This window comes from Manis pentadactyla, chromosome 6 (genome assembly GCF_030020395.1).
Source record: "Manis pentadactyla isolate mManPen7 chromosome 6, mManPen7.hap1, whole genome shotgun sequence".
NCBI lineage: Eukaryota > Metazoa > Chordata > Mammalia > Pholidota > Manidae > Manis > Manis pentadactyla.
The window spans coordinates 116,960,509-116,982,307 of NC_080024.1; the positions used below are offsets into that span (position 1 = coordinate 116,960,509).

A 21,799-nucleotide genomic window follows, 5' to 3' on the forward strand; every position below is an offset into this window, starting at 1 on the left:
AGGACAGACTGTTAAAAGCAGCCAGGGACAGAAATAAGATCACATACAAAGGAAAGCCCATCGGGCTATCATCAGACTTCTCAGCAGAAACTTTACAGGACAGAAAGGAGTGGCATGATGTATTTAATGCCATGAAGCAGAAGGGCCAGGAACCAAGATTACTCGAAATTGGAAAAAGAAGAATAAATGAAGCCTAAAGTCAGCAGAAGGAGGGCCATAATAAAGATCAGATAAAAAATAAATAAAATTGAGAAGAATAAAACAATAGAAAAAATCAATGAAATCAAGAGCGGGTTCTTTGAGAGAATAAACAAAATAGATAAACCTCTAGCCAGACTTATTAAAACAAAAACAGAATCAACACACACCAACAGAATCAGAAACAAGAAAGGAAACATCATGATGGACCCCACAGAAACACAAACAATTATTAGAGACTACTATGAAAACCTATATGCTAACAAGCTGGAAAACCTAGAAGAAATGGACAACTTCCTAGAAAAATACAACCTTCCATGACTGACCAAGGAAGAAACACAAAATCTAAACTAACCAATTACCAGCAACGAAATTGAAGCGGTAATCAAAAAACTACCCAAGAACAAAACCCCCGGGCCAGATGGATTTACCTCAGAATTTTATCAGACATACAGAGAAGACATAATACCCATTCTCCTTAAAGTTTTCCAAAAAATAGAAGAGGAGGGAATACTCCCAAACTCATTCAATGAAGTCAACATCACCCTAATACCAAAACCAGGCAAAGACACCACCAAAAAAGAAAACTACAGACCAATATCCCTGATGAACGTAGATGCAAAAATACTCAATAAAATATTAGCAAACCGAATTCAAAAATATATCAAAAGGATCATACACCATGACCAAGTGGGATTCATCCATGGATGCAAGGATGGTACAACATTCGAAAATCCATCAACATCATCCACCACATCAACAAAAAGAAGGACAAAAATCACATCATCATCTCCATAGATGCTGAAAAAGCATTCGACAAAATTCAACATCCATTCATGATAAAAACTCTCAACAAAATGGGTATAGACGGCAAGTACCTCAACATAATAAAGGCCATATATGATAGACCCACAGCCAACATCATACTGAACAGTGAGAAGCTGAAATCTTTTCCTCTGAGATAGGGAACAAGACAGGGATGCCCACTCTCCCCACTGTTATTCAACATAGTACTGGAGGTCCTAGCCACGGCAATTAGACAAAACAAAGAAATACAAGGAATCTAAATTGGTAAAGAAGAAGTTAAACTGTCACTATTTGCAGATGACATGATATTGTACATAAAAAACCCTAAAGACTCCACTCCAAAACTACTAGAACTAATATTGGAATTCAGCAAAGTTGCAGGATACAAAATTAACACACAGAAATCTGTGGCTTTCCTATACACCAACAATGAACCAATAGAAAGAGAAATTAAGAAAACAATTTCATTCACAATAGCATCAAAAAGAATAAAATACCTAGGAATAAACCTAACCAAGGAAGTGAAAGACCTATACCCTGAAAACTGTAAGACACTCTTAAGAGAAATTAAAGAGGACACTAACAAATGAAAACTCATCCCATGCTCTTGGCTAGGAAGAATTAATATTGTCAAAATGGCCATCCTGTCCAAAGCAGTATACAGATTTGATGCAATCCCTATCAAATTACCAACAGCATTCTTCAACAAACTGGAACAAATAGTTCAAAAATTCGTATGGAAACACCAAAGACCCCGAATAGCCAAAGCAATCCTGAGAAGGAAGAATAAAATGGGGGGGAATCTTGCTCCCCAACTTCAAGCTCTACTACAAAGCCACAGTAATCAAGACTGTTTCGTACTGGCATAAGAACAGAGCCACAGACCAGTGGAACACAATAGAGACTCCAAACATTAACCCAAACATATATGGTCAGTTAATATATGATAAAGGAGCCATGGATATACAGTGGGAAAATGACAGTCTCTTCAACAGATGGTGCTGGCAAAACTGGACAGCTACATGTAAGAGAATGAAACTGGATCACTGTCTAACCCCATATACAAAAACAAATTTGAAATGGATCAAAGACCTGAATGTTAAGTCATGAAACCATAAAACTCTTAGAAAAAAACATAGGCAAAAATCTCTTGAACATAAACATGAGTGACTTCTTCATGAACATCTCTCCCCGGGTAAGGGAAACAAAAGCAAAAATGAACAAGTGGGACTATATCAAGCTGAAAAGCTTCTGTACAGCAAAGGACACCATCAATAGAACAAAAAGGTAGCCTACAGTATGGGAGAATATATTCATAAATGACAGATCCGATAAAGGGTTGACATCCAAAATATATAAAGAGCTCACACACCTCAACAAACAAAAAGCAAATAATCCAATTAAAAAATGGGCAGAGGAGCTGAACAGACAGTTCTCCAAAGAAGAAATTCAGATGGCCAACAGACACATGAAAAGATGCTCCACATCATTAGTCATCAGAGAAATGCAAATTAAAACCACAATGAGATATCACCTCACACCAGTAAGGATCGCAACCATCCAAAAGACAAACAACAACAAATGTTGGCGAGGTTGTGGAGAAAGGGGAACCCTCCTACACTGCTGCTGGGAATGTAAATTAGTTCAACCATTGTGGAGAGCAGTATGGAGGTTCCTCAAAATGCTCAAAATAGAAATACCATTTGACCTGGGAATTCCACTTCTGGGAATTTACCCTAAGAATGCAGCAGCCCAGTTAGAAAAAGACAGATGCACCCCTATGTTTGTCGCTGCACTATTTACAATAGCCAAGATATGGAAGCAACCTAAATGTCCATCAATAGATGAATGGATAAAGAAGATGTGGTACATATACACAATGGAATATTACTCAGCCATAAGAAAAAAACAGATCCTACCATTTGCAACAACATGGATGGAGCTAGAGGGTATTATGCTCAGTGAAATAAGCCAGGCGGAGAAAGACAAGAACCAAATGATTTCACTCATATGTGGAGTATAAGAACAAAGAAAAACTGAAGGAACAAAACAGCAGCTGATTCACAGAACCCAAGAATGGACTAACAGTTACCAAAGGGAAAGGGATTGGGGAGGATGGGTGCGAAGGGAGGAATAAGGGCAGGGAAAAAGAAAGGTGGCCTTACAATTAGCATGTATAATGTGGGGGGGGGGGCATAGGGAGGGAAGTGCAACACAGAGAAGACAAGTAGTGATTCTACAGCATCTTAGTAGGCTGATGGACAGTGACTGTAATGGGGTTTGTAGGGGGGACTTGGTGAAGGGGGGAGTCTAGTAAACATAATGTTCTTCATGTAATTATAGATTAATGATAACAAAATGAAAAAAAAAAACCTACTAGTAGGCAATGCAGGTTTAAATGGCCATAACTTCATATCATATTTGCTAAAAGAAATGGATAAGAGAGAGAAAACTACCATTCTCACCTGAACAACTTTTATAGTAAATTCAATCAAAACATGAACCTTAGTGAAGCAATTTATATATCATACTATAGTCACAGAGCATAGCATGGGGTTAAGTAAATCCCAGATATCATAAAATCCACTAAACATTTTAAATGATAAATCTGAAGTTAACAACATACCAATAATCTAAGTTAAAAAAAGAAAGAGTAAATGCTTAGCAAATATGAAAAGCCAAATATAAGTAGATCCTTCAAATTACCTTGCTTCAAAAACTGGCTGAGTATCATTTCCTAGTTGACTAGCATGACCAAATTCATCCTGAAACTCCAGGGGGATATTGAACGGCACTCCAACACGAAAAGGAGAATCCAGAAGACCAAATGAGAATTTCTCTGGCTTACCCTCTTTAAAAAGAGTAAACATGAAAAGCAAATTATTGGTCAGAAAATTCACTGTAGGTCAGAAACAGATCACCTTATATACAGGAAATTGGACTGTGATAAAGATAGTAATTTAAATCTGAGAAATGTATGCATCTATAACCCACTTGGAAAAATAATAGGTAGATCTTTGTTTCACACCATACATAAAAGTAAAATTCTAGAGGTAGAGATTAATGTTTTTAAACAATGAAATTATTATAATTTAGTAAGAATATGTTTATTACCTTATCACAGGGAAAGCTAAGGCTAAACACAATATAGCAGTCTCTCGTTATCCATGGTTTTAGTTTCCCATTATATTGTCAGAGGGTCAGTAGTAACCTAACGCTTAGACACAATGCCTACATCATTCAATTCACTTCATCTCATTGCATGGGGCACTTTATCATCTCATATCACTAGAAGGATGAGTACAGCACATTAAGATATTCAGAGAGAGACCATTCATATAACTATTACACTATATTGTTATAAATGTTCTCTCTTATTAATTATTGTTGTTAATCTGTTTAATTTATACATTAAACTTTATCATAGGTATGTATGTATAAGGAAAAACATAGCATATAGTATTTGGTACTATTCAGTTTCAAGCACCCTCTGGGAGTGGTCTTGGAACCTATCTCCCATGGATCTGGGGTAATACTGTACTCAAAAGCTATGAAATAATATATTTGATAAAGTTTAAAATACCTTATTAAGTACAATAAACAAAATTTAAAGAGATAATTTATATAAGGAAATACTTGCAACATGCACAAAGGATTAAAATTCTAGACTATATAAAAACCTCCTATAAGCCAACAGTTCTCAAAAGTGTGGTCTCTAGTCAGACAATTTCAGCCATCCACTGAGAAATTATTAGAAATGCAAATTCTAGAGCGCACCTCAAACCTATTGAGTCAGACACTCTGGGAGTGAGGCCCAGCAGGCTGTTTTAATAAGCGTTGAAGGTGATTCATATACAAACTCAATCCGAGAATCACAGCTTTAAACTAGTAAAATGGGCACAGTGAATGAATAGGCTTTCAGAGATCATATAGTGCACAGTGCCAATAAAGGCTAGAAAAGGTGCACAACCTAATAATTAAATAAATAATTTAACTACCAACTAGGATTAATAAATATACAGGTCAGTCAGGAATGAGCATAAGGACCATGGAATTCTCACAGTCTGTTGGTAAAGGTACCCTGGCACAATATTTTGGGAAGGCAATTTGACATTAAACATAATTAAAATGTTAAAGCATATATACTTCACCTTGGCAATTCTACTGTATGGTATCCACCCTAGAGAAATTCTAGGACATGTACACAAAGCAGCATAATTTTCTTTCATATGGAAATATGGCTTGTAATAGCCAAAAAAAATTGGAAACCAAAAAAAAGTGTTTATCAACAGAAAACTGCTTAAATTATAGCATGTACATACTAGGGAATGTGTTCCACAGCCATTAAAAGAATGTGTAGATGTGTACACAAAGGACAATGATTAACGGCAAGGTCATCATATGTACCTAGCTCAGCTCTCTCCAAAAACCCCATAATAATGACACTACAGAGATCTTTTTTAAGAGGCCTAAACTTACAAAGAGCCAAGAAAAATGACAATCATTAATAGAATTTTTAAGTTGGAGAATATATGGTTAGGTGTAATGACTGAGCAGAAAGATCCAAGAACATCAAATCCTCAATCATCAACAAAGGAAGCAGAGAACCAATCTAATTCACACAAGAGCAAATCCCAAAGTCTCACAAATGGCTGTATCAGGTTGGAATGGAATTGTAATAAAAAAAGGAAGACCTGTTGAAGTCTGTTTAAGAAATAGTTCCCCTGACCCCACCTCTCAAGACATAGAGCCAGTCAACTGCCTTCCTCATCCCCAGCAAGAGATGGAAGGTTATTCTCTGGGGCAGGTAAAAAAGTAGGGCTAACAGGGCTACACAGCACTACTAACAGTGTCAGAGTTTATTGAAAATAGGAAAATCAAGTGAAAGATGATATACTAAATCTAAGACCCCCAAAAGTCTTCCCCAGCTTGGTTCCCAAAATGCTGGCTGCTAGGTGTTTACACTCCTGGCAGGAGAATGGAACGCTCCAATCTGGGGAATCTGAATAGTCAGAGAGAAAAACTAAAGTCTATCATAATCCCCCCAAATGAAATAAAAGCTTTCCAATGTTCTATTCTTAAATGTAAGCAAATCACTAGTCATGTAAGAGAGCATCTAACATGAAAAACCCAGAGCAAACACACAAAAAAGTAACATGAAGGGAACAGACCATGTGAATAAAGTTCAAAATCTTCAAGAAAACCTGCCGCTATTACTACTAGCCTCAGGGAATTAATAAAAACACTGAATCCATGAAGAAGAATGAGAATACTTTGAAAAAGGGATAACTAGAGAATAAAGGAGATTTTAGAAACTAGACAGCACGAAGAAACCACATTAAGGTAATCTCCCATAAAGGAGAATAATAAAACCAAGAATGGAAAGTAGAAAAAAAAGAAATATTAGTATACCTGTCAATAGGTTCAATGTCTTAGTATTAGATAGTGTAGAAAGAACGAACAGAGTAGGAAATCAAAATAATTCAGGAAAAATTTCTAGAGTTTAAAATTTCAGAAACAGGAACAACAAAAACATTCTCCAAGCATCTGGGGATTAGGGAAGAGGGAAGATGGGGGTGGAGGGGAGCAGAGGGGCTCTCAAGTGAAGGTCAGGAATCAGAATAACTTCAGACTTTATTAACAACAGAAGGCAGAAAATAATGATACCTTCAAAGTTTAGAAGGAATATGATTATCAAGCAAAATAATAAAGCCATTTTAAAATCAAGACTTTATAAATAGTGGGTCAACATTTTTTATTAAATTATCTATTCCGACTTGATTTAAAATATCCTACATATATAGCACATATAGTTATGTATTCATGTTTGCTTACCTTTAACAGAAAATTTAATTGTTTTAGATGGCAGTGGTCTTCCTGCATAAGTGTCTGCATTACTTTCATTCAATACAACTTGTAATTTCAAGGTATAATTCCCCAACTTTTGAATATTTTCTGGATAAATAAAGAAGAAATTAAAAATCAAGTCTATATAATACTGATATAATCTTTAACATTCAGAATAACTCACCCATTTTTTTAAACCAGTAAGGCCATTTTCCTCCATGTTGACTAATATGTGAAATGATTTCTTTATTTCCAGTTGAGGCTTTATAAAAGGAAAAAAGAAACATTTATACCTTGAGAAACTGAATATAGAAAATAAATATGAAAAGTCACACTGACATCACATATCTTTGCTATACCTTTCTAGAAATTGTTTTGAACTCCAGAAGACTCACAGAACCCAAGAATGGACTATCAGTTACCAAAGGAAAAAGGACTGGGGAGGACAGGTGGGACGGGAGGGATAGGGGGGGTAAGAAATGCGGCATTATGATTAGCACGTATAATGTGCAGGGGGGGTGCACGGGGAGGGCTGTACAACACAGAGAAGGCAAGTAGTGATTCTACAACATCGTACTACGCTGATGGACAATGACTGCAATGGGGAATGTGGGGGGAACCTGGTGATGGGGGGAGTCCAGTAAACATAGTGTTCCTCTGATACAAAAAAAAAAAATTGTTTTGAAACTTCCAAAAATCTAAAGTAATCCTATGCAAGTGAACAGCATAATGAAAATGTACTCATTCAGCTCATTAAAATTCCTTTACTTCAATTCTTAAAAATGTATCTGTAAATAAGCTTAACTGATACAACAGAACGCAGGTAATTTTACTTTGATATTAAAACTCATTTTCCTTAAAAGTTTTCTTTAAAAGTAAAATAGCATACTTTAATATAGAGTAATCTCTAAGATCTAGTGATTTACTGTTATGAAGAAAAAGCAAGCAATAAAAACACATCAATAAATAAAATATGCTATCTTTTTTGAAAGGAAGGGGAAGAAACAGAAGTACACTTTTTGCTTGGCATTTTAACAGGAAACAGAAATAGTAAGCCAAAAAACTAATAAAACTACTACCTAAAAGAGAAAGAAAACTGAGTATAGGGATGACATGACCTCTCTGAAATATTACTTTCTTTTCATTTTTGACTTTAGAATTATGTAAATGTTTTAAATATTCAAAAAATGGAATTAAAATACAGAAACTCATTAAAAAAAAACCAAAATGCACATCAGGTAGGTGATATGATTACATTTTTAAAGAGAGCATTGTTTCAAGTGACTTTAGAATAATTTTTACTACTTAATCAGAGAGAAATACATTTTAAGGACAAACAGTTACAAAGAAGTCAAATCTAATTCAACAGTCTTATTATTAGTAATTCTATCAGTATTATTTTGAAATTAAATGTAGGAAAAAGCAAATAAGTAATTGTTAAATTAAGAATCAAGATTTTCAACAAGTGAAATAAATGCATAAAATCAAAGTGGTGAAGTAAAAACCCAAAATACCAATAAGAATTCATTTCTTTTCCAAAAATATTCATGTTTAGCTATCAATAGAAAAACTCAGAAGCACTTTCACCAAGTGGCAATCCTAACAGATTATGACCTCTAACTGCCATTCCTCACAAAAGGAACCAGGATTAATGGCTGAATCCAGGTCTAGGGTAGAACATGTACAAGAAGATTCTAGCATATCTTGAGTCAGAAAGCAAAATAGCTCCTATCAAAGACAAAAAGTATCATATCAAGAAAACAAAGAAGCCAACAATGAAAGCGTATCAAAATGAATGAAGCATGTTAAAATATATAAAACCTCATAAATTCACCAAAACTAATCATTTGGCATTATTGTACAACACCAATTCCTCACTGGTAATTTACAATTAAAGTAAAAGAATTAAGCCTTTGTGTTGCCTTTCCTGTAAAAGCTGTGCTTCAGAATAAACCGATGACCCTGCTTGATAAAGGAAATCTCTTCATAGATGAGTTCTAGATACTCAATTAGGAAGGAATCAAAGAATGAGGAAAAAAAATTTATCATTTTGCATACCAAATAACTAATTCAAGCAAAAAACATGAATGGATGAGACCATCCCATGACAGGTGAAAGGAGTACTATAATCACATTCACCCAGTGAATTCCATGATCCACCCCAGCACTTCACATGGAACATCATGTGCCTTTTGATACAATACCATACGAAATACAGATTAATTGTAAGTACTGATTCTTTGCTTCTAGGGAAAAAAGTGGTAAAGCCCTATCTATTCAAGCTTTTAGGGCTAACTTCTCATTTTCAAGGAAGAGAACGAATAGTGGGACAAGTTAAATGACATCTCCAAGAAACAAACAGGAATATGTGAAACACTCTACAGTACATGTGATTGGGTTTTGTCAGCAAATCACTGGCATGGAAAAAAAAAAGGAAGTGTCTCTACTTTGGAATAAAGGAGACTTAAGAAATCATATAATAACTGAAAGTAATACATGTGCCTGATACCAAAAAAAATAACCATAAAAGGTTGTCATTTTAGAAAATCAGGTAAATTAAAGTTGGACTAGGTATTAGATGATACTAAGGAATTACTGTGATAACTGAAAAAAGGTATGTTTTTAAAGATGCATGCACTTGAGATTCAAGCACAAAAAGAACATGTGAAGCAAGTGTTCTTTTTCAATAATTATATCGGGTTTATAATACGTATGTACCCATATTAGATACATGTATTAGGGCCCTTACAGAATTCTTCTTTGTTTCATTCATAATAAAAAATTTCACTTAAAAAAATGTTGCAATTATAAATTGGTAATGGAAATTAGGGAGTGAACAACCTTCAGAAGTTCTCTAGAAAAGACCAAGCATCTTGTATTCCTTATGTATTTAATTCAACGAACACTTTAACCTTTTTGTTAACAAATTACCTCCTATACTAGGCACTAGAAAAAAGAAAATAAAATTCTTGCTTTCATGGAGCTTCTATCTTCTAGAGCAAGGGGTCTGCAAACTATTGCCCATGGCTGTCTGCATTCTAGAATGCCAGTTAGGTAGTTGCAATAAAGAACTTATGGCACTAAAAGCCTAAATATTTACTGCCTGATCCTCTACAAATAGCTCCCCCCTTGTTCGAGAGAACAAAGGCACATTTAAGAAATAACAGAATTTCTAGTTATACAAATAAATATAAGGAAATGAATATGAAACTAGAAAAAATAGGAAATATCTATCATTATTATTATTAGACTCCTCTCTGACCAACTGACTCTTAATTTGAAACTTGAAAAATAAAGAACTTTGACAAAGGTCTAATACTTAAAAGTTATATGGAAACAAACGTAAAGGTCCAAAGAAGGGAAAATTGGGCTTGTATGGAACAAAAAGACAGCAATTATGACCAGGAATACAGAGAGTGAGGTTGAAAATGTTATCAGATAAAGTTGAAGAAGGAGACAGGGCTAAGTCATGTGTGGAGTCACAGCGTTAAGAAAAGCCCAGGGTACCATCATATTCAACAATGAAAGTCTGAAAGCTTTACCTCTAAGACAAGGAATAAAACTAGGATGCCTGCTTCCACCTTTTTTATTGGAAGTCCTAGTTAGAGCAATTAGGGAAAAAAAAAGAAAAGAAAGAAAGAAAAGGAATCCATTTTGGAAAGGAAAATGTGAAATTATCTGTTCACTGATGACATGATTGTATATGTAAAACACCCTAATGATTCCACAAACAAAGACTGTTACAACTAATAAATTCAGTAAACTTGCAAAATACAAAATAATGCTCATAGATTATTAAAATGACAATACCCAATTAATCTACAGATTCAGTATAATACCTATCAAAATCCCAATGTCATTTTTTTTGTGGAAATAGAAAACCCATTCTAAATTCATATGGAATCTCAAAGGACCCAAATAGCTAAAACAATTTGAAAAAGATGAACAAAGTTGGAGGACTCACACTTCCTGGTTTCAAAGTTTACTACAAAGCTACAATAATCAAAACAGTGTGGTACTGGCTTAAGAACAGACATGTACCAATCGAATAAAACAGAAAGCCCAGAAATAAACCCTTGCATATATAGTCACATGATTTTTGATAAGGATTCCAAGACCATTCAATGTGGAAAGGACAGTCTTTTTGACAAATAGTGCTAGGAAAACTCCATATCCACATGCAAAAGAAGTTAACTTAAAACGGATAAACTCAAAATGGATTAAAGAACTAAATGTAAGAGCTAAAACTATCAAACTCTTAGAAATAAACATTCAAGGATGCTTTGTCATTTGGCAATGACTTCTTGTATATGATACCAAAAGCACAGGCAACAAGAGCAAAAATAGACAGACTAGACATTTTCTGCTTCAAAGAACACCATGCACAGGATGAGAAAACATTTGGAAGAAAATACTTGCAAATCATACAGTATCTGATAAAGGATTACTATCCAAAACATATAAAGAACTTCTGTAAGTCAAAAACAGCAAAAAACAATCTGAATGAAAAATGAGTGAAGGAGTTGAATAGGCATTTCTTCAAAGAACATAAACGGATGACGGACAAGCCCACAAAAAGATGCTTAATTTCACTCATCACTAGGGAAATGCAAATCAAAACTACAAGATAGCCTTCACACCAATGAAGGTGATTTCTATCAAAAAACAAAATAAAACAAACCCAGCAAAAAGAAAATAAGGGAAGGATGGAAAGAAAAGTATGGGAAGGATGTGGAGATACTGGAACCTGTGTGCACTGCTGATAGGAATGTGAAATTATGCAGCCACCGTGGAAAGAGTGTGACAATTCCTCAAATTACCATATGATCCAGCAATTCCACATCTGGGTATATACTCAAAAAAATTGAAATCACACACTCAAAGAGACATTTGTACACCAATGTTCACAGTGGCATTATTCACAATAGTTAAAATGTGAAAGAAACCCAAGCATTCACTGATGGATGAATGGATAATAAAACATGGTATATACACACAATGGAATATTATTCAGCCAAAAAAAAGAAAGGAAATTGACACATGCTACAACATGGATGCAATGTGATGATGTTACACTAAGTAAAATAAGCTAGACACAAAATTCAAATATTATATGATTCCATTTATGTGAGATACCTAAAATAGTCAAATTCAGAGACAGAAAGTAGAACATGTGGGGAGGGAATAATGGGAACTTATTACAATAGAGTTTCAGTTTGAAATGATGAAAACATTCTGGAGATGGATAGTGATGGTTGCTCAAGAATACAAACATACTTAATGCCACTGAACTATACATTTTAAAATGGTTAGCTAACATGGTAAATTTGTTATATATATTTTACCACAGTAACTCTTTTTTCAATTAAAAAAAATTATATATTTTTTCAGTACAAGGGAGGCAGGAAGGCCAGGGTCACAGAGATGGAAAATGCTACATGGCCAGCTTTGAAGATGGAGGAATGAGCCACAAGCCTAGGCATGTGGGCAGCTCCTAGAAGATAGACAAAGCAAGCCTCCAGAAGGAATGCAATCCTGCTGACACTTTGATTTTAGCCAGTGAAACCTGTCTAGGATGTATGATCTACAGAATTCTAAGATTATAAATATGTGTTGTTTTAAGCCACACACACACACAAAAAGGAAAAATCCAGGGTGTTACAGAGGCTAAAAATAAGTGAGTATATCAGTAAAATAAATTATTCAAAACTGTTCAATGCTACTGAGTCCTAACAATATGTTTATACTAAATATACACTATCACTGACTAATTTTAAATGTTGAAAATAAATACATACTGAGTAAAATACTGTATCTTCAAAATCAATGGAACAACACACAAGTACATAGTGACGGAACAGATTATTGAAAATATAAGGTGAAAATACTTTTAGGCAGTCAAGACAAAAACAATGGACAAGAAACAAGGTGATTCAAATTAGGGAACTACCAAATGAGCCATAATACCCAGTTCTCTTCTTTCACTAGGCCTATTATCAGAACCAAGTACCTCTGCCCCACAGGTTCACAGCCTAAGGATTTTGACTTAGAAGGGATCTTAAGGATTACTTAATCTAAAATCCTACCCAGTACAATTCTTTTACATATATACACCAAATCTTTACTTAGGCTCATAGTTACCTATGTGAGAAAATTCAGTATGAAGTGTTAAAAAAAAAAAAAGCTCAGAAAAATAACACACTTGAAATTCCTAACTTTTAAGCAAATCCACTGTGTCTATCAGATTGTTAGGTCTTGATGATTATATAAAGATATTAAAACCTGTATTCCACATTTAAGAATAATATTAAATATACAAATTAATTCACATACTTACAATGTAGTATAACTTTGAGCTCAACCAGAAGTTTCTTTGACCCTCCATGACTTGTTCCTGGAAGCTTTTGCATTGCTTCCCCTTTTTTATTCAGTATTTCAATTCTTAATGCACCTATTAGTCCAAAATTTAAAAGAAGAATGTCTTAGTTATACCAAAATAATCTAATCAATCTGAAAGGTCTTGAATTAGATTTTAATTTTTCATGGTCTTTCACATATTGGAAAGGTAAGACACACAGAAAGCATTTCTTTCAGTACTAAGAAAAACAAAAACAAAAACATACCTATGGGGGTTCCAGCAGGCCTAATCTCATTTGGCAATAATTCATCTCCTTCAGGCCAAGTTACTGACAATCTGTCAGGAAGCCTATTATGAAACCAGCATATTAGCATTTTATGAATTGTGTTAATTATGGTCTTAATTAGAAAAATAAAACTTACTAGAAACTTTAATGTTTATTTCTGATATATTTTCAAAGATTAAATCTGCAATTCTGTATGATTAAGTATCTAAAAAATTCCCCCCCCAACCATCATATGGCTACTGAAAAAAAACAAACAAAATGTTTTGGTATGAACTACCAGAATTATCGATCTTTTGTAATTTTTTTTTCCACTCCTTTACAGTACACATTACCAGTGAGATTCAGTAAGAATCAAAATGACAGCATCATTAGCTATTAAAGAGCAACAAACAAAAGTTCTGTTTTCCTACTTCCTTTACTTCTTCTTAACTAATCTTTCCCTCCCAACAGTTAGTACAATTTCCTTCTAGTTATAGGTCAAACCAAGTTTTTTTTTTAACATACCTGAATCACAGTGCCTGTAATGACACTTTCAACACATAGAATTTCCTTTTACTACAAAATAAATATAGGATTCGGCTTTCATAATTAGAGTTCTCATTTTCTTTTTTAATGGCAGTAAGTTTGTCACAACATATTCATTTAAAACTACTAAATGCCCTATTGGAAGAATATAACAAGAACACTCAAGAATAGTTAAAAACACCATGATTTCTCTTTTATTTTTCTTGTTATTCACATCCTGCATCTTCTATTATGAATTACCTTGCCATTTCATCTTCTACATATTTTTTTACAGTTTTCTCAGCAACTGTCCTATCCAGCTTTGCAATTGGCACAGTTCTTTTTTCATCATACAATGCCTGAGGTTCCTGAATAAAAAAATTTTATACCAACATTTCAAAAAAAACTAATGAAGCTGCAAAACATTCATTCTTTCAAAGAAATATATTTTACCCATTAAGTATATAAATCATAATAGCTAATATTACACTATACCACAGTGTTTATTTCCATTTTTCATGTAACCTCCTTAGGCCTAATTAATTACTACTTAAATATTCAAAAAGCATGTTATAAGGGACAAAACCTGCTCCGTTTTGGAGTTATTCATTCTTAAAATAGAATTCTGGTTCCAATGTTTACCAGTTTGCAGGCCTTGGACAAAACGTACACTTTACAAAATTACTGTGATAACTAGCAATAACGTATTATTTGTTAGAAATTGGGCATACTGATGCAAAATTCTCTAGATTATTTAAAATACCAAGTATGAAACATAAAAATTCATGCTAACACTACTTTATCCAATGGAAAAACCAAATGTAAGAGAAATATCAAATACTGTATCTTTATTTCAACACTTTAAGCAGTACTAAGAGACTTTGAATAAACATTTTTCATTAGTTGCTGTCTTACCATTAAAATTTGAACCTCTCCTCCTGTAGCATACACTTCTCCATCATGATCACCATAAAGAAAAAATTTTTCTATGCTTCCATAAAAGAGAGGAAGTGTCTTGATCGTCTTGACCTAATAGTTTTTAATAAGGTTTTAGTATTAATATTTACTTAGAGAAACAGCTCAATATTATTTCACAGAAATATTTTATATAAGGAAAAAAACTTGGTACTGATGAAAAATTAATGAAAAAAGCATTCAATATTCCAATGAAGTTATATTTGTGAGATTCTCCACTTATTAACATATCTTTGTAGAGATACAGGGGTTTCTTCATATAAAAATGTCATAGCTATGTACATGTATAGAAGGTCTATAACTCCTTCAAAGTTAAACCTTTTCCCTTTAAAATCTTGCTTTCAGACTATGAACAGTGACTTATTAACTCTGACCAGTTACCATTTGTTTCATCTAAATTAGCTCAAAACTTGCCTATGATATTGCCTTTTCTGAGTTGGGTGAAAAGTCTAAGGGTAATTTCTATTAGCCCAATTCAGAAAGTTCCAACAAGGGCTACAAGAGTTTACCCTCAACCTCATTTCTCAACTACTTCTTTTCACACATACACAGTAGGTTGCAGAACAACCCAACTTAATACTTTGTTTCCTTGCACTCACCTATGTCTTTGTCTATGCTCTGATTATCATCCCTGACAAAGCGTTTTACTCAGCCACCACACAGAATTAGAGAAAACAGATCGCTCCCTCCTTTTTGTGACTTTTCACTTGACTTCAGGGATACCATGAAGTTTCCTAGTTTCCTTCTCTTACCAGCTTATTCCTTTTGTTCTCCTTTGCCAGCTCATCCTTTTAATGCTAACCCCTAAATGTTGAAAAAGCCAGGCTCTAACTAACCATACTACTTATAGGTAATCACATCCAATTCGAAGGCTTTAAATATTTACATAATGATTCTCCCATTTATGGAGTGCATGGACGCCCTTCTACACTTATAATTATCTGTGTAAACGCATGCCTCTATCTCTTTCAAGGACCATACAAATGTCACCTCTTGCCCAAAGAAGTTCAGAATTTCCTCTCATCCCAGCCCCATCCAAAGTCAGAAAATTCTCTCCTCTCCTAAACTGCCCAAACAGTATTCATCCTCTCTATTCATAACACTTATCCCCTTACCTATTACTATTTATGTTTGGATTATTTCCATTTTTAGACTGTAATATATCTCACAAGACACATCTCTTGGATTTCTGCATCCTCCACAATGCAGTCAATAAGCAGAGTTAACTTATAAGCAACAAGTACTCAACAAAAATTTACTAAAAAATCATTACTTCGTATCACATAAAAAAAAATTTGAGACTCTCCATCTCAGCAGTTTAGTGTAAGAAACAATAAAAACCTTGCTAATTGAGCATTTGGCAACAAACAGGTTTAAAAAAAACAATGCCATGCTAAATTATGTAATTAAAATCAGTTTGGCCTTTTCATTCTTTCTTTGTTCCTGAGGAGCCAGCCAATATATGCATTATTTTTGGTTATTGTTAAATTCTAATACATCTAATTTAGTTTCAAATTCTACTAATGACTGAATCTAAAAATAAGTTAAACCTACCAGCTGTCCTGCTTTGTATATTTTTCCATCCCATTCTATTGCTGAGTATGTTGCCCAGGGGCCTTGCTTTTTAGAAGGAAGATCAGGACGTGTAATTATTCCTTTGAAAGATGTAAATTTTATTTGTTTGTCATACTTTTCATGACAGTCCTTCAGCCATAAAGCAAACTCTCTGTCAATTTTCATTCGCTGCTCCTGTAAAAATTTTTTAACATTCTATGAAATACAACTGCTAGTAAACAAATATAACCATAGACACTTGTCATTCAATCCATTCTTCCTTCCATAAACCCCACCTCAGAAAACCTAATAAAAAATTGAAATATTTTGCTGGTACTTTCTCTCATAAAATTTAGACTTCTAACAAAAGCACTACTAAAGAAAGAAAATTTTTGCTACCATCTTTGGAACCAAGGTCTCAGTGGCCAATACCAACAACAAAGCTTTTCTTCTGTGCTTTAAGTCCTAGGATACCCAAAAAAATGATGAATACTGGTTGCCTAGAAGGAGAGCTAGCTGGCTATGGAAAAAGAGTATGTGGAAGCCTTCTCATTATGAACCATGCACATTCTTAAGAGGACAACAAAAATCTCTTTTTATTCATCAAGCAGCTATCTATATATACATACAGGACATAAACACATGTACTGCAGATCTCTTAATATGTCAGAGTGAGCAGTTGGGGAAAAAGTCCAAAATGGTTCCTTAAGAGGATAATAATGAATAAAAAGTTGAGAAACATTGCATGAAAAACACATTTTTCCTTTTGGTTAATGTATATATATATTACCTATTCAAAAAAATTTAATAAAAAATTAAAATAAAGTGCTTTATAATAATACAAGAAAATATGTTGTTGCTTATCATTCTTCACCCTGCTGGGAGATAGCATAGAGAATTAAGCTGCTATATACTTATTTAATGCTTGTCTTTAGGAGAACAAGTAGAGAAGACAATCTCCATATCACATGCTTTCACAGCAGACAATGAATGAATGCATCAAGTTAAAGAAGTTCATTTCTTCCTACATATCTTACTCCATAATATACCACTTCCAAATGAAAATGTGGCAAAATTAAAAATGCCGTCACCTTTTTAAGTTATTCCACCTTGCCATTAGAGGATCAATATCTCAATCAGTAAAACAAAAATTTGAGCCTAACAAATTTTTATACTGTATTTCAAAGTATATAGCCGTTAAATTGTTCTTATATCCTCTCATCAAATGGATATGCTTCTGTAGCTTCTATTCACCATGTCAAGATCTTAAGAACTAATAAAGATGTGTAAATCTTAAACATAGTCTAATCAGTTTGAAACATTTGCGTAATGTGAACACATAAATGCTTACGAAGAAAAATGTATACATACTCCTGATTGAGAAGTATACAAACTGTTGGTATAAATCTATACTACCACTGACTTTCTAAAAATAGAACATTTGCAAATATTCAGAACATGATATTTAAAATCATACCTGTCCATTTAAAATCCTTGTAAAAAGGGTGTTCTTATCTTTCAATTTTAGCTCAAGATCCATAAAAGTGAGTTTATTTGTGCTGACTTGGAATTTGTCATTAGTGAATAATGCACCAGATATTCTATTGTAGCACTCAATTGGTGCAAGCCCTCTCTTCTTAGGAGGAGTACACCAGTCAAAGCTTGAACAGAACAAATATTAGTTAGTAAAAAGATCAGGGTATGAAACAACGTAATTTCAGCAAAAATCAAAACTTACTCCTCAACAGATGTATATGGTATTAGTCGTCCATTCCAAAAACATTCAAAAATAGGCCTTTTCCCTCTTGCTGCTTTCTCAATTATGAAACAATCGTCATCATCATCTTCATCTTTAAATTCTAGAGCCAAGGTGTAAGCATAACAAAATGTTTATTGATATAAAGCATATGCAACTTTTTTTCACTAAGAAATAAATTTCTGTAAGTGAAATACTAAAGTTGCTTCAGAGAAATGGTAACAAATACTCACATGATCTTTATTACTGTGTTCTTTAAAACCTAAAAGTAGCTTTATTTTTAGGCAGATTTCCAAAGTGGTTACACATTACCAATGGTGTTTCTCATTTAAAGGTCAGTAATTACTTATATACCAATCAATCTGTGTTAGGAGCACTACACTAGCTGCTGAATCTACAATCTCTAAATTCTAATTATAGAGTACAAGAGTCATACATCCAAAGAGATTATGCCCTACAGCAGAATCCCTCCTCCCTACAAATATAAGAGCTTGAATCCTGTGCCTAAAATACAAGTTTCACAACTCTGTCAAAACGAGTATGTTCACAAAAAATCACCTGGGAAATCTATGTCATCTAGTAGCAGCAACTTTGCCAAGTTTGAACAAATTAGTACAAATTAGTTAATAATACTGAATTTAAGTTTATGTGAACTATAAAATTTTCAAAGATCAGATTCAGGTGATACAGCTATGATTACTTCACAAAGCATCAAAAGCATGATTCTCTATAACATTTTCATGTTTGTTAGCAATATATTTTCACATATCCAGATAAATTAGGATCAAACATTTTGATCCTGGTATAGTTACACTTTAGTTATTCTGGCATTGCCACCCATCTAAAATAAACCCTTTTTACCCCCAAAAACCCTCACAAGAAATTCTACATAAAAGTATCTTTCAATCAAACCAAATCACTTTGCTCTTAGAGAATCCCTCTGATCATTCAACTTATGATTCTTGTTTTAAGATATCATTTGGATTTATCTTTTTGTCTACAGCACACAAAAATTAGAAATGGCAAAATAAAAAGGGGTCAGTGACATCATAGGAGGCAGAGCCACTGAATAATCTATATGAGCACTTATTAGATAATGCTGAACACTAGTCTAAGAACTTGAAGCAGTTTCTTATTTAGTCTTCACAATACCCCTAAGGGGCATAACTATCTTCCACTTCACAGATAAGGAAACTGAGGTAAGCAACAGTTTGTCAAAGTTTACTCAATAGACAGAGGCAAAGATTATATTCAAATTAGGAAATATGGTTCCAGACCCCACAACACTCAAGATATACTAAAGAATTACTCTGAATGAGAAAGTTTAATATTGTTAATCTATGAATTCAATTCAATCTCAGTAATTCCACTAGACTTTTTTCAAGTGAATGTACAAAGTAATCCTAAAGTTTATCTAGAAGAGGAATAGATAAAGAATTTTCAAAAAAAAATTTGAGTTTCTTGCCCTAAAGATATCAATACACATAAAGCTATAAAACAGTATCACTACTCATTATAAAAATATAAAATACACCAATACCAATAATCCAGATCTATGTACTACGGGGACTTAATATCATTATAAAAAGTAGTATTTCAAACTACTGCAAAAATGATAATATTCAAAAATTGGTGTTAGGAAACCAAACAGCCACATGGAAAATACTAAGTTAAAACCCTACCTCATTGTAAACACAAAAAAGAGTTTATAGATATATTAACGATCTAAACATAAAATGATTTTTTAAACACTATAGGATCCTTTAATAATTTAGAAGTATAAAAAGACTTTCTACAACAAGACAAAAATCAGAAAGTATCAAGAAAAAACTGATACGACTTTATCAAGTTAAAAATTTCTTTATAAATACCTACAAAGATACGGGAAGAATATGTAAAGGATTAATATGCAGTAGAAAGTTCTGTTCAGTAAGGGATCCCTGAGAAAAAAAAATATTTCTTAAAGCCATGTTTTATTCATCTGGAAGTGAATATACACAAAAATTAAAATTACAAATATTAAAAATACCTGACTTAAAAAGTTATGCCCGAGGAAAAAAGTTTTAACATTTCTCTGGCCTTAATAGCCCAATTAATAATCATTAAAAAAAAAAATCACTATCCTAAGTCACAAGTTCACATTTTGAAGCTAAGATAAACAGATTAACATACTTGATGGAAAGCATGGATCATCAGGGTAAGTTTCTCTATCATATAGGAAAGGATGATAGCGGATAATCCCTTCCACTACACCATCTCCTTCAACATGAGCCTTGAACTCAAAACTATCAGCTGCTGTGTTTATGTACAACGTCTGCATGTCATCTTGCATTTCCCTCAGGTTGACAATCTTAGGTGTCTTCCCTTTTTCAAACATAGAAATCTAATATAAAAATAAAACAAAAATTGAATTCTATAGTGACTTTTACTTTACTGTGATCCAACAACAGAACAGACAAAAACTACTTTTATTTATATAAGTAATCATCTATCTTAATGAAATATATGTATTCATATATGGGTTAAATAGCTATAAGTAGCATCTCAATAAGGAATATACTACTAGAAAACAGAATGTAAACAAAGAGCAAAGCAAAACTGGAAGACAGATTAAGTCACAGGTATATTTAATTCAAAGTTTTTTGCTAGAAGTTAGAAGCAGGACAAATGATGTACATGAAATTCTAATATTGGGGCAAGGATATTGAGAACCCAATACTTAAGTGTTATGTACTTGTAAATTTTACTTCATTGTCATAACACTTCTGTGAACAAAAGGAAGTATTTGCATCCCTTTCTCTCCCTGCTCTGAGACATGATTGAAGCACTAACTCATATCTCTACAGAGACAGAGGAAAAAGAGAAACCAAACACTGTAGTAAACAGAGGTTCAAGAAACATACATCCAGGAAACATCTCTTAAATATCAAATTACCAAAGTACTTTGGTAAAAGAAGAAAGGGTTGTCTAGTTGTTGACTGATTTTTCTTATCCATAGTCACTTGGAACCAGAACAGATACACAATAATTCATATTTTAAGAAGGAATTTTATCTTACTTCAATATCAATGTTGTTGAAAGGTCCAACTTCTTTTGATGTATGTTTTTCATTTCCCTTTGGGCCATGAATATAGTAATGATAAATATGCCTTAAAAAAAGAATAACTTTATATTTTTAATGCACATAAAACTATAGTTCATGTAATATAGTACCAAAAAAAAATTTGTAACTACTCTTTGGCAATACTACTAGGTGCCAAGTGCTATATATTAAGCATTTTTAAATATGGTATTCCATTTAATGGTAAAAATAATGCTGAAATGCAAGTATATTGCACCTCATTTTGTAAATGCAGGTATATTGCACCTCATTTTTTAGATAGAAAAATTAGAGTGCAAGAGTTTATATAATTTACTTAAGGTTACAGAACTAGAGTTTAGGAGAGGTGGGTTGCAATCCAGGACTTTCCAACTTCACAGCCCACATACTTCATACTTTCAAGAAGTATAGCTA

The 21,799-nt window shown here is 33.4% G+C and overlaps 1 protein-coding gene across 3 annotated transcripts in view; it reads right to left on the reverse strand.

The window, feature by feature from the left end:
* The window catches only part of SMCHD1 (structural maintenance of chromosomes flexible hinge domain containing 1), a 187,871-nt gene that overhangs the window by 109,509 nt on the left and 56,563 nt on the right, over positions 1 to 21,799 (reverse strand). For all 3 annotated transcript variants that reach the window (XM_057504069.1, XM_036905842.2, XM_036905843.2), the window contains exons 9-20: positions 21,344 to 21,434; positions 20,458 to 20,668; positions 18,268 to 18,388; positions 18,007 to 18,190; positions 16,530 to 16,724; positions 14,916 to 15,029; positions 14,262 to 14,368; positions 13,476 to 13,558; positions 13,190 to 13,303; positions 7,037 to 7,114; positions 6,841 to 6,960; positions 3,712 to 3,856 (exon numbers count right to left, since the gene is read on the reverse strand). In XM_057504069.1, the coding sequence (XP_057360052.1) occupies positions 3,712 to 3,856; positions 6,841 to 6,960; positions 7,037 to 7,114; positions 13,190 to 13,303; positions 13,476 to 13,558; positions 14,262 to 14,368; positions 14,916 to 15,029; positions 16,530 to 16,724; positions 18,007 to 18,190; positions 18,268 to 18,388; positions 20,458 to 20,668; positions 21,344 to 21,434 (1,563 nt within the window). The remainder of the gene's footprint in view (positions 1 to 3,711; positions 3,857 to 6,840; positions 6,961 to 7,036; positions 7,115 to 13,189; positions 13,304 to 13,475; positions 13,559 to 14,261; positions 14,369 to 14,915; positions 15,030 to 16,529; positions 16,725 to 18,006; positions 18,191 to 18,267; positions 18,389 to 20,457; positions 20,669 to 21,343; positions 21,435 to 21,799) is intronic.